Source organism: Lepeophtheirus salmonis, chromosome 11 (assembly GCF_016086655.4).
Source record: "Lepeophtheirus salmonis chromosome 11, UVic_Lsal_1.4, whole genome shotgun sequence".
Lineage (NCBI taxonomy): Eukaryota > Metazoa > Arthropoda > Copepoda > Siphonostomatoida > Caligidae > Lepeophtheirus > Lepeophtheirus salmonis.
The window spans coordinates 20,759,064-20,775,953 of NC_052141.2; the positions used below are offsets into that span (position 1 = coordinate 20,759,064).

The window sequence follows — 16,890 nt, forward strand, 5'->3', positions numbered from 1 at the left end:
TAGTTGACAACACAAAAAAATACTGAACTCCTTATGTTTTCTTAAATGTTTCATTTTCCTTTCCTCCGTTGAGGTTGAGAGGGGATAAAAAAGCTAGTCGTGTATCCACCAATCTGTATAATAATTGGATACACAACCTATTGAATAAAAAGGAGAAAAAGAGCGACTCGTCCTTTAGCTGTTGACTACTGGGGCACGTTTACTAAAATCTACCATCACCACTTTCTCTTTCTAATTATTCTTCTTTTTTTTATCTCTCTCTCTCTTTCTATACCAAGAACTTTTTTTTTTCCTAGACTCAATTATATATATATATCCAGTAAACTTATTCCAAAAATTATGAGCGATAAAATCATCACAAAATCAAATGATGATTAATTTAATGTAATATAATACTAATTATTATTATTATTAGGTACCAAATAATTATGTTTGAATAAGGATCATGATTATAGACTCAGAACTTTGAACTATTTCTATTTTATGTCTAAGGCAGGGATAAAGTCTATATATCCTCTTTACTACAGTTTATCCCTGTCCAGGGGCTGTATTTGTCTCCGTTTGGGAAATAAATATCCTGGCTATGCGGTTTTAGTAGCAAACGGACGGACAATAATATATAATATTATAGTACCTCATAGCAAGGTTAATAGAAATACAAGGTTAGACCATCATCTAATCGGACTTGCTAGAATTTTCAATCTGATGTATTGTACCAACTGCTGGGTAAGACAGGCAGACTTTGACAATGCACGGAACTACTCATTTACTATGACGTTATATTAAAAGCGTGGTGGAAGTCAAACATCTGTCGTACACGCGTTATGGTATAACCTTGTAGTTCCATTAACCTTGCCTGATAGTATGTATGTCCGCAGATTAGCAAGTTTCAAATTCTTTGTATGTAGGGTACATTCTGTTATAGTATGTATAATATTACATTATAATAGACAAATAACAGTTGTCAATGAGGAAAATACAGAAGGCAAGCTACCATATGTTTTTTATAATTTTGATTTTCACTTTTCCAGAGTGGAGTTTGTTGAGAGTTGATAAAAAAACTCGACGTGTGATACAAATATAATTTTAAAATGTTAAATAATAACGGATAAAACCTAAAAACTTATGTGGAAGAAATCATATACGCTCGAGTCTCTAGGAATGAATTGATATGGGATGCTAATAGTAATATATATTATGAGTCTGTTTAAGTAAATGTGGAAATATCCGAAAATCATTTATTTTTAGTTAAGGGGCATTAAGCCTATTACGTAAGGTATTATTACCAATCATTAATTAATTATTAGTCATTACTCTTGCCCAAAAAATAAAGTTTTGAAATATATATACACATTTACTAAATATCTTGTCGTGGTCTCCGGCTTTGAGAAATCCTTGTGCATAGTAATCCAAGGAAGGATCATGATAAATTTCTATTGTGCAGGGGCGTCCGTAGGGGAAGGGCTAGAGGATTTTTTTTATTCTTACTATTATTAATCTTATTAATCTAATATTTGAGATTTAATTAATTTTTTTCCAAAAAATTTTCTTTTAGTAAATAGCTATGGATTTTTGAAATTTTTCTCCAAAAAATTTAATATATGAAATTTTTTTCATATAAGCTTTATATTTAAAATTTAATTTTAGAATTTGTTTTCTAAAAAATATCATTTTTTTCTGAACAACTCTGATTTTTGATTTTTTTTCTCAAAAAATTTCCTTTTTTTGTGAATAACTATGTATTTTTGGTTTTTATTTTTCCAAAAAATTTTATTTTTTCTGAATAGCTATGGATTTTTGAAATTTTTCTCCAAAAAATTTAATATATGAAATTTTTTTCATATAAGCTTTATATTTGAAATTTAATTTTAGAATTTGTTTTCTAAAAAATATCATTTTTTCTGAAGAACTCTGATTTTTGATTTTTTTTCTTCAAAAATTTCCTTTTTTTGTGAATAACTAAGTATTTTTGATTTTGATTTTTCCAAAAAATTTCTATGGATTTTTGGAATTTTTCTCCAAAAAATATGATATTTGAAATTTTTTCCAAAAAATTTCATTTTAGAAACATATTTCCTGCAAATTTCATTTTTGTGAAGAGTTCTATATTTTAGTTGCATATAATTCATGTAATATATATGTATAAATAAGCAAAGTATTATAGTAGAGTTGTATACTATCACCATCGTTTGTGTGAGAGAAGTAGTTTCTTGTCTGTCAAACTAACTAGCTATATGCATGATTCCTTTCTCTTACTATTAAATTTTCCTCTCTCTTTCGGTTTCTATCTCCTTACTACAAGTGTATAAGTAGCATCAGTCATGTATTATTGTTGAGGGACGTTATTATGACTTGTGTTTGTCAAAGCTACACTGCTTAGGAGGTGCAATCTGGAACGCAAATTTGTACACAAAACACTACTACTACTAGACTCACGCACAAGAGCATCGAGACACACTGCAAGGGTCTGAGTCTAGCTTGTAACAACGCACATATTGATATATATCACATTAATATACAGGAAACTCACTCAACCTTTTAACTTCGCTTTCCGTAGTACTAACTTAAACGTCAGATCAGAAATCCTACTTTTGGACGCTTCTCTCGTTTCCATCCTTCAGAAACTCTGTCTCTATCAACATGACTTCGGAAGAATCACCCTTAGCGGATTCGACTACTCCTCGAAAGGTCCCTGGTAAGGCTTCAGAAAAGAAAAAGTCTGCCAAGATCATCAAGGCCCCCAAGCCTCCTCCAAAAACGACTCAACGAGGCGAGATTGTTCGTAAAGCCGCAGAGGATCGCTTTCTTCAAGAAAAGGTGTCTTTAAGTCGTCAACTCGAGGAGAGAAAAGCCAAATACGAGGCTTATATGGAGAAGAAAAAGTGTAAAGTCCCTGATCCAAATAATGAAGAGTCCAAAGTCAAAAAGCCTATTAAAAAAACAGTACCAGATTGGGCAACCTGCGCACATACCACACAAAAGCTACCCGAACATGCAAAGCCTAGAGCTCTTGATATTATTATAGAGGCCTTTACATCTGAAGAAAACGAGAAAGCGACTCTCTCCGGCATGTATATCAAGGATTACTTTAAAAGCCATTTTGAAAATAACTGTAAACACCTCTTTGCAAAAGGGATTAAAACTGCTCTTAACAAAGGGTATATCAAACAAGCCAAGGGAGTTGGTATATCTGGCTCATTTAAGCTTGCCAAAAGGCCAACATCCTCCTCTATATCTATCAATACGAATGGTCAAGGACGTCCCTCCCTTGATTGTTTAATGCCACATATTTTCACTTGGGTTTGTGAACCAAAGGAAGCCTCTGCCGGCATGATCAAAAAATATTTGAACAAATTTTATAAGGATTTGACCTTTGACGGGAAGTCTTTTAAGAAAGCATTGGAGCATGGAGTGTTGAAGGGCCAATTGGAACGCCTCACTGGTAAAGGAGCCTGTGGAACTTTTAGCCTAGTGGATGGAGCTAACAAAACTGGAGCACGATTTGAAGATGCCATTGAAGATGCGATTATTGCCATGAATGAGCCGAAGGATGCCTCTGTGTCTGCTTTAAAACACTATTTGAGCGAATTTCATACAGAGTATGGAATAACAAAACGTCCTTATATATTAAAAAATTGTTTGGAGAGACTCTTACAGAAGGGACATATCATGAGAGTCTCTGGGAAGGGATTTTCGGGAACATTTCGTTTGTCTTATCCCTATTACCCCTCGCCAAGAGATATTTGGAGAGAGGAGTATGAGAGCGATTCGGAAGATAACAAGGCGGAGAGTCCCAAGAAAAAGAAGACGTCTAAGACTTCCACAGTCAAGTCGTCGAGTAAGAAAGAATGGCTCTCTAATGGACTTAAAAATAAGAAAAAACTTGGATCCTCGACTCCTACGACTTCTAACAGCTCAAAGAAAAAGTCCGTAAATAAGAAGAAGCTCTCCAAATCACCCCGTAAAAACGGTATGGCACCTCTGCCTCCAAAGAAAGCAATGACCAAAAGAGTTTCGAAAAAGTCTAGCACCTGAAGTCAATGTCTTCATGGCTCAACCATATGGATAATTAATCAACACATTCATTATGTTATCATAAAATAGCCATTTTGTATTTACTGAATAAGGATTTTTTTTTTTTTATTCTTGTTATTTATATTTTGATAATTTTTATTTATACATTTATGGGTGTACAATATTATTAAATGATGTGTCGAGTAATATGATGTTAATATGAAATATTAACCATTGTCGATAAATGTACATATTATTAAACTCCATTGTTTACTATACGCTCGCATTTTTCATTGTAGAGTTTATACCACTCATTTGCAAGGTAATAGAATGGCTCCTCGCATCCTTGATAGTCTTTAGAAGAGGTCTCAAAATACACCAAGGAGAGTTTTGAGGCTAACTCACTCCCTAGTTTGGGAGAGATGACTCTACGCTCCTTCATATCAATTTTATTCCCAATGAGTACACCAGGAAAAGAAGATTTTCTCTCTTCAAAATTCAAATCCTCTTGATCCTTTTCTTCTTTATCATCTTCTTCAGATGAAGAGGACTTGTGCAATCTATTGACCCACTAAAGTCGAACAAACATCATTTTTAGTACCAAATATATATATATATATATTTGTCCATCTTGGTTCCTTATATAAATACGAATAGTACAAATAACTCACCCATGAAACCCTACGAAAAGACTCTTCATTCGTAACATCATATACCACAATAACTAAGGCGATATCCTCGGATTTCCAAATCTCAGAGAGTATGGAGGAATACATTTCTTTACCAGAAGAATCGAGCAGATATAGCTCCACAACGTCATTCGTATCCGGTATATTGACAGATTTGTGAGTCATGTCTGCACCTTGTGTCATGAGATAGTTTTTCGGGAAACTTTTTCCATCTGAGGTGAGTTGAGAGAGGAGTGAGGACTTTCCAACCATGGAATCCCCAATAACGGCACACTACCAAATATGAAGGATTAGTAAGTTACATTATACCTATAATATGTAGGAAATTGACAATATTTCTGAACCAGAACGCTTACTTTGACACGGATTGTATTTGAAATACTTTGAAAATCCATTCTTCAAGAAAGGTATGCTTTCTAATCAAAGAATATTATAAGTAGGTAACTTAGGAATTTTACATGATCAAGGATAATCCATAATACATGTTTCTCCCTCTTGTTAGTTTAATCGAAGATACGAAAGAATGCAGCCCGGAGGTGAAATCTTTAAGTCTTGTTCGTTAATCCCCAATCTATCTGTACCTTTCCTTTCACCTTGGCCCTCTACAACGCGATCATACTTTCCAGTCAGCCTCTCCTCCTCATTTTACTATACCTTCTCTAGCTCACATTAAATATTAAAACGACGGGAAATGATGTTATGATGACTTTAATTTATTATTATTTTATCATATTATAAATCAAATAAATGATGCCAAATTCATTTCAGACTTTTCTGGGGATTCTTTTGTAGTATAATTAAGAAAACAATAACCATGGAATTAAATATATGAAAAGTTATTTATAATATAAATGTTACAACTAATATTTTGTCCAATTAAATATCTTCACACACAAAAAAAAATCATGTTATAAATTAATTACTCTAACATCAAATAGTATTTCTCTATAAAACATTGACACATGAATTAATATTTACAATAATTGGTAAATGCTTTGAAGTGTTATTACAGTATTTTTAAAAGGAACTTAATTAATTATATAAAATGTCTTAAGTAACAGATCTAATTTCTCTATCTAAGGAAGTAAAAAAAAAAAAATCATTATCGAAAGAAAAATGGTAACCATTTATCATCATTAATATTATATATACGATTTTTTATGTAATTTAGAAATAAAGTAAAAATGGGGTAAAAGCAGTAATTATGTTAAAATGTTTGAGCACGAGTGTTTTATTTGCTAGGTAGGGATGGTATGATGCTCTATTTTAGGAGATGAAAGTTCAATTAAGTATAAAGAGTTAATAGTAGCTTAGTAGGAAAATGAACACATTGGATGAGTTACAGAGGTTGAGATACGTACATATGATTTCACATAATAGTTATGCCATTTGTGAGAAAATGTATGAATTTATCCATATGTCTAAGGAATAAATTATTAATTGTTCATTAATTAATTCGATCCTATATGTTATTCAACCAATAAAAAAAAAGAACAGCACTGTTTTTTTTGTGTTTTTTTTAAAATTCAAATCCCTTAGTAATGATTCTCATCTTTATATCTCCGTGCAAAGTCAGGATCAATATCTGAGACACGATATTGAGGCGAAGACCTAAATTGCTGATTTGTGGCAGAGCTACGCAATGTATCCGTTCTCATGGAGCTTCTTATGGTTCCAGACCTAAGAGTATCCGTCGTAGCAGGGAGGACCATGCCTTGTTTGTAGGAATAAAGAGAATAATTGTCCAGTTGTGCTATTCCTGCAACTGCAGGCTGACTCATGGTCGAGTTTGAGGAATTACAGCAAAATATTGTGCTGACCATGAGAACTGCTAATACTACCACTGACATTGCCATTACAGCATATCCATATTTTCTGTGAAGGGACAAGTTAGCATCCCCACCGAAATCGGCAGAAATAAAAGGATTTCCATCTTCGTAAGGTCTGCCATTCATTCCTCCATCGACCCATGATGGATCAGAATTACGGTCATCCGGACCCTTATTTAGGAGTCTCCCATCTGGGCCCCTTAGGTTATTGTTATTAACATTAGGATTATTGGCATGGTTTAGCATGTCCAAGGGGCTGTTATCACGAATTGAATCCTCGATCCGCTTGTTATCACGATTTTTGTTCCTATTTTGTCGATTATTGCCCCTTTTACGTCCCCCTTCCTTTTTTGGATTGTATCCATGATCGGAGGGCTGTCCCCAAAGGGGAGTATTAATTCTATCACTATTATATCTCTGATCTCTGCGATCATCTATAGGATCCTCAGCTGATTTTTCATTCCAATCTTCTGGATGAACACCTGGTCGAGGTTGACTTTCCATTTGAGTATTTCGAGACCCTCCACCTCCTCCAGACCAATCTTTTTTACGATTATTATTATTATCAGAACCAGGACGAACCCAGTCTTTAGGAGGTTGTCTATTATCGTAATAATCATCATTTCCCCCTCGGTTTCTATTTCGTCGATTATTATCCATATTTGGATAGTTCGGTTGTTGAGGAGGGATTTGGTTGTTGTTATTGTTATTATTTTTCTTAGGGAACCGTCCAGATTGAGCAATGTTGTTGAATTGATTCCAGTCAATATTCCCTGAGACACTTCCTGGAGATTTTTCTTGCATGAGACATTTGACCATCATATTGAATTTAGATAAATTTTTATCATGTTCATCTATTATAAAAAAGGAGGATACGATTATAGACAGGGTGAGTTAAACGAAATATAATGATCAGCCATATTGTACATACCTCCTTCTTTGGCAGACATTGCCTTTAACTTATCGTCATTCCAACAATCAGATGGATTCATTGAAGCTCGGTGAAGGAGTAACAAAAGTGTTGAAACAAAAACGAAAATGGATGCAACTGCCATTTTGTACCCCCCCGATGCCTTGAAGCAATCTTGAAAATATTATTCAATAGTTCAATTTGCAGACTTTCCTGGTGTGGTGGATTATTCAAAGTGGAGTCGTAGGAGACATAGCAAGTATGGAAAACGATATCCTTATAATATTACATCAAATTATAATGCTATTTTCCAAGTTAGGAAGAAACGACTCTATATCAAGGAAGAGTAAAAATGAAGGAGAGGTGGCGCCAAAAAAAAGAAAAGATGTAGAGCTTGGTTGTTGAGCAAGGTCGACTAAAGGCCGCAAAGGCAAAATAAAGAAAAAAATTCAAGAAAGGCCTTTCCATTTGAAAAAATTATTTATATATATATACCATGAGAGAACCCTTCACTTCTGCTCTAAAATCTAATTGTAAACCCTAAGATCATGTCATCAAAAAATCTTTACAAAACATTATCGAACCATCTCCAAACTAACCATTTTCTCTCAAACACTGCTCCCCTAATTTTTCAAACATATTCCCTGGTCAAATAAAGATTAATGGAAATAAAAACATGGCGAATCTATGGCCAACAAAACAAACAAGACATTAAATTATCCGTCTATGTACTTTCCCTTTTAAGCATAACTTTCCTCTCTCATCCAACCGAATTAAATTAAAAAAATATGAATATATATACATTTTTTAAAGCATAGAGAACAGAAAATCTAAGACAATCATATTGAGAGCCTTCCCACTTATATTTTTTGAGTAGATGAATCCATTTAAAAAAAAATCAATTATTAAATGCAACAATAACAGTCTTTAACGAGCCAAAGAGGCTTTCTTAGTCCTTTCAGAGAGCAGACCAATAATATTTTTCTTCATGACTTCATCCTCACAATGATTTGCACAAACCTTTAAAGCTGATGTTGACATATTCCTCAAATCCACTTTATTCTTGGAGAGTTCTAATATAAAGTTTGAGATTTTATCCCGGGATGTACTTAAAGCATGCGTTTTTTCTAGGAGATAACTGTAGATGGGTCCTCCAAGGTCCATAATGAGATCCTCCTTTTTAAGAGAGTCTAAAAACTCCTCAACATCTGGGATGCAGTCTATGTTTCCATGAATATAACGCTTAAAATGGATGAATGACCTATCATTCTTCTCTGAAGAGGAAATAAACTCCTTGACAAGAGAGAAATTACCCTTGATGAATGCTGAAGTAACAACAATGGCCTTTCCGGTATCTGAAAAATTGTCTTTTAAATTATAAAGCTCTCGCAAAGAGTCTGCATCTGCAACCTCAGACACGATTTTAACAGATGGGATGGAGTCCGGATTTTCCCTAATTGAGTCAACAATGTCAACTTTACGCTCCGCAATAAGAGCCTTCATTTTCCTTCTTGCAATGAAAAAGAGTTTATTGAGGTCATCTGATAGAAGACTCTCATAGCTGATGAGATCCTCAGAATTGGAGTTTTTCAAAATATAAGCAAATGCACTAATTCCTTGCTTAGAGGAGAGAAGGTCATTTCGTTCCGACTCCTCAAGACTAAAGATAAGGTCAAAACTGGCTTTGGAATCATCTTTGGAATCAATGAGGGACTTTAAGATAGGATTATAAACTGGGGAATTTTCGATCTTTCTCCTTTTAGAGGATCCTTCAAGATCTGATACTAATTCACTCGCCTCAGAAAATGGAACATATTTCCCTGCAGAACGTAGAGCATTTGCAATGTAGGCTTTTAATGCAGGAGATGGAATATGACCTTCCTCTTGTAAGTTAATCCAGATCTCCGATGCCTTTTCACCCTGGTTCTCCTTAGATACAGAAGAGAGAAGCTTAGAAAAGAGGTAATCTCGATCACATCCAAATAAGTTGCGACTAGAATTGACGAAATGCTCGAGCCCATTTATGTTTTCTGACCTTATTAAGTATTCCACGAGGTTTTGAACATTCGAGGAAACATATCTAAAACCAGGGGTTTCCAACAGTTTTTTGACTTGAGGGAACTTTTTTAAATCCAAGAAGCATCGAATAAGACTATATAGAGCATTCACTTCTCCTAAAATCCCAATGCTAACATCCAATACTTTTTGCAAACTTTCTAAATCCTCTTTTTCTGCAAAAATCTTCATCATATCCTGATTTTTAACTAGTACATCCTGCTCTCCCGCTTCCAATAGCAATGCCAATGCCTCTTCTATTTTATTTTCTTTTATTAGAAGACCTACCTTTGTGTTGTAATATGCCTTACAGATCTTGGAGGGCACAAATCCATCTTCATATAAATCTTCAAGAAGTGTATAGCCTTTTGAAAGATCTTCTAAATGATCAACGATATGATTCAATAGTGATACTACAAATGCATTCCAAGGTTGTCGAGCGTGAATCTTATCTTCAGAGAGAGATGTAAGAAAGTGCTTAAGTACATTTGAAGGGTCAGAATGTTTTGCTAGAGCACCAGCCATTTGAATACACGTTCCAGCATAGATGACACCCACCTCCTTTATACCAGCATTAAAGGCATTATAAGCTTCATCCACCTTGTTTCGATCAATAAGATCAACGATGGTTGAGTGTAATCGGTAGATAGTCCGCTCATTCCCTTCTTCCAAAAAATTAAATTTGGAGGAAACAACTCCTTTTTCCTCGAGAATGGTCTTGACTTCATCCAACTTGATCTTCTTGGACTCTTCATCCAAATGTAAAGTGAGAGACGAAAAGTATTCATCAATTCTAACACCTTGTTTTGAAATAAGCTTATCAAATTGGACAGAGTTGTGCAAAAAGTTCTTCCAGACACTATCTTCGTCTTTAGTAAGAAGATGACCCAATAGATGCGCGGCAGTTGCAGCAAATACTTTGGCCCTATCCTGTTCCATAGCTGCATTAAATATTTCCAAGGCTTTCTCAGACTTGTTATCTAAACAAAGACCTAAAATGAGATCATGGACTTCTCTAGGAGCGACTACAAAGCCCTGGGGTTTCATTACTTTTAAAATCATGTCCGCTCCTTCAACAAACTTATCTTCGGCAATGGACTTAATCAATGACACGTGAATTTCTTTGCCCTTTGACTCGCTACCCAGTAACATTGGCTCCGTGACATTTTTATGGAATATTTTTGTAAAAATAGTTTCATTCATTTGTTCGTCCTCTATCTTGGACCATTGCTGAGGTTCGCTAAGGTCATCAATCAATTGAAGTACACTTGGATCTTCAATTGTTCTTTTCCATAATTTTGCAACATTTTTAGGAGGCAATATTTTAGCAGAAGAGAGATGAGAGAGTACATCCTTTAACACTAGATCTGGGTCTTTATTCTGAATATATCGTGGTGCAAATGAATGAATGAGGGGTATGGTATCCCAGATAGTAGCATTGCGATCAGCCAATTCTCCAGTTTTGAGTTGTTCTCTTAAACAAAAGAAAAAGAAAGCCGTCAAATAATCCAAGTTATTCGAAACTAGATAAGATCTTGCTAGTGACATCTTCCAACTAATTGGAAGAACCCATTCTGTTCGGATGTTGGATAACATACGAAGCGCCTCTTTGAATGAATTTTCCTTTTCCAAATTCAAATGATGCTGAACGGCTGCATTTCCAAGGTCTGAATAAGGAGGTATTCGACCACATCTATCTTTCACAGCTGTCAAGAGATCTCTAACCGCATGAATTGTCCGACCGTCCATACTGGTTCTATTCGAAATGATTGGAGGAAGTATGTCTTGAGAGTAGGACTGCATAGATGGAAATATATTGTTGGTGATTAATTTAGAAATGAAGTCACCCATGTCATGCAACAAGTTTCCTCCGCTATCTACTATACTCCTTGTCTTCCTTCGAATGTAAGGAATGAAATGTCGACGATCAAAAAGCTTACGAGCTTGCATTATGTTTCCTAGTTCCTTACTCAAACTCGTATACCCTTCTTCAATACAAGTGACAAGGGTATCAGAAAATATGAACCCGACATCATTAGTTACAAGGCCATCAATAGCTTCCTCAATTTCCTTAGCTGAGTATTTGCCCCCCGAGCGAACCATGGCCAAAGGAATAAACTCGCCAGCCACTCTCATGGAAAGACCAGTATCATCCTTTTGAATATTACTCGCAAAATCTTGGAACAAATCGAGAGCAACTGAGAGATGCCCATTAAATATAAGGCTTGGTATATGATTCCTCATTTCCTGATAGTATCCAGATTTTCGAGGCAAATATGAAATGATTTCATCAGCTAGATCAATTCTATTGAGATCAGATGCAGATTTTAAAACTTGAAAGATATCGTGATCACAAAAGGATATTTCCTTTAGCTTGGCGTCTTCAAATAAACGACTCAACTCCAGACCACTAATGTCCTTCGCCCTATTTTTTAAAACTCCAATGATATAGGTTGTGTGGGCTTCATTCCCTACTTCCAGTCCACTGGTCTTCATGACTTCCATCACACTTTTTGCACCTTCATAGTTTCCGGATAGACAGTGAGCAGTGATGAGAGATCCAAATATCCATTCGTTAACCGGCATACCCGCTTCTTTCATATGAGCTAATATAGCATTGGCAGACTCCACATCCCCACTTGAGGCATAGCACTCGATCAAATGCTGGTATGTCACACGATTCGGCACAAGACCTATACTTTCAATTTCAGCGAGGGCCTCGGAAGGATTGAAGGGGATTCCGTTTTCATTTTGAACGAGGAGCTGTGTATTGGCATGGCTAAAGGGATTCATGGATCAATCAAAAGGAATGGAGTCAAGGGCCAAACACGTACCTTATGTCCAGGAATGGGGGCTTGAACTTGCTTTTCAGATTTAACATCATTTCATGCCGTTTCATCGGGAGTTCATCCGGTAAGAGCATTCCACAGCACCGGAACAGAAGAAGGGCACGATCCGGTGTGATTTTGGGTGCTTTACTAATTTCTAATTACAAAAATAATGGATATAGTACACATTTCAATACAAATCCTCGGAATTCATACCATGGAAACTATCGATGGAGATCCTCCCGTTCCGTTTCAGATAGATGTCAGTTTGATAGAGACGCTCTTCATGACTGATGTTTCGAATAGAAGAGAGAAAAGGAGATCGAAGAGGCAAAATGGCCTTTCGTAACCTCAGAAAAGCCCCCAACATCCCTCAAATTCTGATAAGCACGTTGAATCAGACAAAATATAAAATATATATGTATGAGCAGCTACGAAGAGATGGCCAAAAATTGGAAAATAAACAGTCAGCTGTTTTCTTTTCCCTTGACTATGAAATTTGTTTCTTGTTGGTTAGCTTGCTTTGACAATGACGTCCCCTCATGACCTCATCATAATTCATATGATGTCATCGAAATTATAATTAAAAAAGAAGAGGACGAGAGAGAGAGAGAGCCAATTAAGATAGGGAAATGAATATGAAACACACTCTTTTTTATGTGGTTGACGGGAGTGAAAAAATAAATGTCTCATATTTATAAAGTAAAGGCTGTAAATTGACAATTTAACACCTTATTTCTACCCCATCTCAAATTTGTATTTATTAAAAATTAAGCATTAAACAAATATAGAATATGTATTAAATATCTTAAAATTTCACACAATTTTTATATTGAAACCATGTATAATATACACCATTAAACAATGTGTATCCATTCCAAGCCCATTTTTGCAAATGAACGAGAGCAAATCCTTTTCTTATCTTGCTTGAATGCTTTCAAAATCCATCATCAGTAATAACCACCTACCCAACGCCTTTTTCAATCAAATTACTCTCAAATCATTCTTCAATATCTAAGCTTCAAATTTTGTTTCTGAAGTAAATTGCCAATTTCATTCTAATGAAAAACGGAAAAGTGTTTCAAAAAAGTTCTTTAATTGCTAATTTTTCCACGAAAAATTTGATGAAATCTTAAATTAGCTCCATTTTATCTTCCTTATTAAAGAGTATACTGTTCATAACATATTTGTTTCATTATACAAATTGGGTTAAATTCAATATATATCGTACAAGTTCGATGTCATTGAAAGGATAATTGTTTGATGCTTCAACTTTCCATTAAAGTAAATGTAATTAGGTTTAGAAATGGAGTAGATATGAGGTGTTAAAGCTTCAATTTACATCATTTATTATATAAATGCAAGGCATTTCTTTTGCACTAGAGTCAAAATAAGTGTACGCCAAAAGAAGATTTGACATGTTACATGTATTTCATTGTTCCTTGCCCAAGAAAAGCTAGAGAGAAGGAATTTTATCAGCTCTGTTTTCTGATGAATTCATTCATATTGGATGAGAGTTGAGTGACGTTTATATTTTTAAAATAACGTGAGACTCAGGTTACTGGTCGTCTACCATTTATTAATTTGGATCCGTGACTCTTGGGCTGTTTGTAGAATCGAATCAGTAAGTACTAACTAGAGTGTGTAACCTGAATATCAAGAGACAAAGTAAAAATGGGGAAGGGCTACAATAATTACATGTGCAAAAAGTTTTTCCATCCTGCTTCGAGAGACAATTTGAAGCGAGTGTGGATGGCAGAGCAGCGAACAGAGGCAGAAAAGAAGAAGCAGGACGATCTTCGACAACAATATGAGCGTGAGCAGGAGCTGTACAACAACAAGGCTCTTCTCTCCAAGGAGTCCAAGGAGAAATTGGGACTCAACTTTATGTATGAGCCTCCTCCTGGAGCCAAAAGAGCGGATAAGAAGGATGATGACCAAGATGGAGAGCCTCAGTACAAGTTTGAGTGGCAAGCGAAATGGGGAAGTGCTCCCAGAGAGTCCTACTGCAAGGGAGATGAATCCATCATGGATCAGCCCTTTGGCATCTTGGTCCGCAATGTGAGGTGTGTCAAATGTCACAAGTATGGACATATTAATACGGACAAGGAGTGTCCTCTCTATGGAAAGGCCTTGGATGCTGAAGCACCTGTTGGATCCATTGACCAAAAGAAGCTCCTCCAGGAAATGAAGGATGATGGAATGAAAATGCGTTGGAGCGCTTGGGATATTAAAAGCTCCAACTATAACATGGTCAAAGAGGAAAAAATGAGTAATGAGGAACTTATCAAGGGGATGAGCAAAGAGCATAAAAAGAAATTACTCAAAAAGTTGAATAAAATGGAGCGGAAAGAAGCCAAACGTCTCAAAAAGTTGAAAAAGAAGGAGAAAAAGAAACGTCGATCCAATTCTTCATCCTCCTTCTCCGATTCAGACGACTCCTCATCTAACAAAAAGTCACAAAGGCGCAGTGAATCCAAAAATGATGAAAGATCACGTCGTAAAAATGAAAGAGACTCATCGAGTCCTGAAAGACGGGATCATCATAGAGGAAGAAATTATAGACCATCAATTCCTTCACCCTCTCACGCTAAGCATGGTGGTGATAGAAGGGACTACGAGAAAAAAGACAAGTATATTAAATCAGAGAAGAACGATGAATCATTTGAGGATACGCGAAGAAAGTATAATCAGGAAGAAAACCCCCGAAAAAGAGAGTCTTCTAGCACGGAAAGAAGGAAAAAATATTCATATATTAACAATAGCCGAAAACATGATTCTTCCAGTCCTTCACGAAAGATCACTCCTCGTGACACGAGGCAAAGGCATGATTCTGCCAGTCCTGAGAGGCGAAGTTATATAAATCAAAGAGAAAAGAATGGTCATCGCCCACCTTTTGCCTCCAAACGGAGAAGATATTCTTCGAGCCCTGACAAAGAAAGAAAGAGTATCAAAGGCAGGAAACGCGACTCTTCCAGTTCAGATGACTCTGCACACCATGTTCAAGAGAGAAACACTCCTACAAAGAAGGGACGACGTCGCTCTCGTAGTTCAAGCGATAACCCAACAAGTGGCTCCAGGAAGAAAAGAGAATATTCTCAGAATAGAACGAAGCACATCAGTAAGCCCAAAAATACTAATGGATCGTCACATAACGAGGAAAGAAAAAAGAGGAACGATTCCGACTCTTCTTCTGATGATTCCTCCGAAAAAGAACGAGTGAAAGAGGGCAACAAAAAGGATAGAAGGAAAAGAAGTTATTCTTCCACCTCACAGAATTCAGAAAGAGGTCGTAGTAGAGATCGAAAAAATGGTAGAAGACGTACTCAGGATTCTTCTAGTCCAGAGGGACGCCGTCGTAGACATAAAAGTGTGGATAAAAAAAGGAGACGCTCATCCTCTTCTGAATCTATAGTTGAAAAAGGAAGATCCAAAGAGGTATCTTCGAGAAAAAGATAAACGCTCTACACAAATATATGTATTCTCACTTTTATTCTACTACAATATTATCACTATGGGTTATGGTGTATGACTATTTAAAGATGAATCAGGAGTTAAAATTGTAATTGTATGATGCCCATGAAGGCGGCCCTGTCTCTTTGTATGATTTGTCCCACCCATTTGGTTTCTGTGGAATGTATTTGCCATTTTCATCAAAAGGTGGATCATTCACAAGATCTCTATTTTGCCACTCTTTTTGGATATATCGTGGCGTTTTAATTCCAGTTTGCCGGTAATGGGACCTCTCATTGAGATACTCTTCTGTCACCATATTTCGGAACTCTGTATCGTGGAAATATTTTGCAATACATTCCTATAACATAAAAGAAAATCATTATTAATTATATTATTAGTATTATTATTGAAATACATACATATATTTAAAAAACTCAAAGGTACCTTCATTTGATTACAAGGCTCCTGGCAGGCAATGATGCCTTTGAAGCCTCCGTGCTCCTTTCCACACTCATCAAATTTGTTTGACTCATCTAGACAGTGAATAGTCCGTACGATTTCTCGCATTCGTTGGGGTATAAGGGGATCTTCTTCCATTTTACTCAGTCCTCTGTAATTGGGATCTCCCAAGCTAAGGGGCCCATTGTACATGTGAGATGGGAGAAGGCGCATGTCCGCAGAGGACGTGTCCTCTGTCAGACGCTTACTGAATAACATATTACCCATTTCCTAAAAGCCTTGAAATGGTCAAAAAGAGTTCCGGATGAATTACTATAATTAATATTTATTTTGTATAGGCAGCTTGTTATGAAAACAATCCGGACGTAGCGGACATCTTTTCAAATTGTTTTATTTTATTTTATATTTATTTACAACTGTATTACATGAATTATGTCATTCCGACAGCTGATGAAATAACTTATGCTGCTCACGTTAGTACGCGAATCTCTAGATATTCGGGTTCATAATCACGGCCTTACCTCACTCACACAAAAATATAAGGTGTATTTTGTTGTTAGCTGGCAATTTTTCAGCTCCTTTTGTACTATTCAGTATTCGGAACGTTGATTGGTTGAATTCTAATGAACTCTTTCTTAGCTGCGTAGAAT

The 16,890-nt window shown here is 35.8% G+C and overlaps 5 protein-coding genes and 1 long non-coding RNA gene across 6 annotated transcripts; 2 read left to right on the forward strand and 4 right to left on the reverse strand.

Moving 5' to 3' along the window:
* Positions 1–3,948: 3,948 nt before the first annotated feature.
* Positions 3,949–5,246, reverse strand: LOC121126046 (intraflagellar transport protein 27 homolog). The gene is made up of 3 exons (XM_040721337.2): positions 5,060–5,246; positions 4,686–4,976; positions 3,949–4,585 (listed from the first exon to the last, which is right to left on the reverse strand). The coding sequence occupies exons 1-3, from the start codon at positions 5,096–5,098 to the stop codon at positions 4,271–4,273; spliced, it is 645 nt and encodes a 214-aa protein (XP_040577271.1). The 5' UTR covers positions 5,099–5,246; the 3' UTR covers positions 3,949–4,270.
* A 149-nt stretch (positions 5,247–5,395) lies between these two features.
* Positions 5,396–7,816, reverse strand: LOC121126045 (uncharacterized). The gene is made up of 2 exons (XM_040721336.2): positions 7,464–7,816; positions 5,396–7,386 (listed from the first exon to the last, which is right to left on the reverse strand). The coding sequence occupies exons 1-2, from the start codon at positions 7,585–7,587 to the stop codon at positions 6,239–6,241; spliced, it is 1,272 nt and encodes a 423-aa protein (XP_040577270.1). The 5' UTR covers positions 7,588–7,816; the 3' UTR covers positions 5,396–6,238.
* Positions 7,560–8,147, forward strand: LOC121126048 (uncharacterized). Its single transcript, XR_005866803.2, has 2 exons — positions 7,560–7,701; positions 7,758–8,147. It is a non-coding gene; the product is annotated as an uncharacterized lncRNA (long non-coding RNA).
* Positions 8,148–8,286: 139 nt separating this feature from the next.
* LOC121126043 (leucine-rich PPR motif-containing protein, mitochondrial) lies at positions 8,287–12,851 on the reverse strand. Its single transcript, XM_040721334.2, has 3 exons — positions 12,542–12,851; positions 12,332–12,482; positions 8,287–12,276 (listed from the first exon to the last, which is right to left on the reverse strand). Exons 1-3 carry the CDS (start codon positions 12,693–12,695, stop codon positions 8,370–8,372), a joined length of 4,212 nt encoding a protein of 1,403 aa, XP_040577268.1. The 5' UTR covers positions 12,696–12,851; the 3' UTR covers positions 8,287–8,369.
* A 1,148-nt stretch (positions 12,852–13,999) lies between these two features.
* Positions 14,000–16,157, forward strand: LOC121125876 (uncharacterized). The gene has a single exon (XM_040721129.2). The coding sequence runs from the start codon at positions 14,000–14,002 to the stop codon at positions 15,782–15,784; it is 1,785 nt and encodes a 594-aa protein (XP_040577063.1). The 3' UTR covers positions 15,785–16,157.
* LOC121125877 (COX assembly mitochondrial protein homolog) lies at positions 15,801–16,802 on the reverse strand. Its single transcript, XM_040721131.2, has 3 exons — positions 16,666–16,802; positions 16,226–16,518; positions 15,801–16,139 (listed from the first exon to the last, which is right to left on the reverse strand). The coding sequence occupies exons 2-3, from the start codon at positions 16,505–16,507 to the stop codon at positions 15,873–15,875; spliced, it is 549 nt and encodes a 182-aa protein (XP_040577065.1). The 5' UTR covers positions 16,508–16,518; positions 16,666–16,802; the 3' UTR covers positions 15,801–15,872.
* Positions 16,803–16,890: the final 88 nt, after the last annotated feature.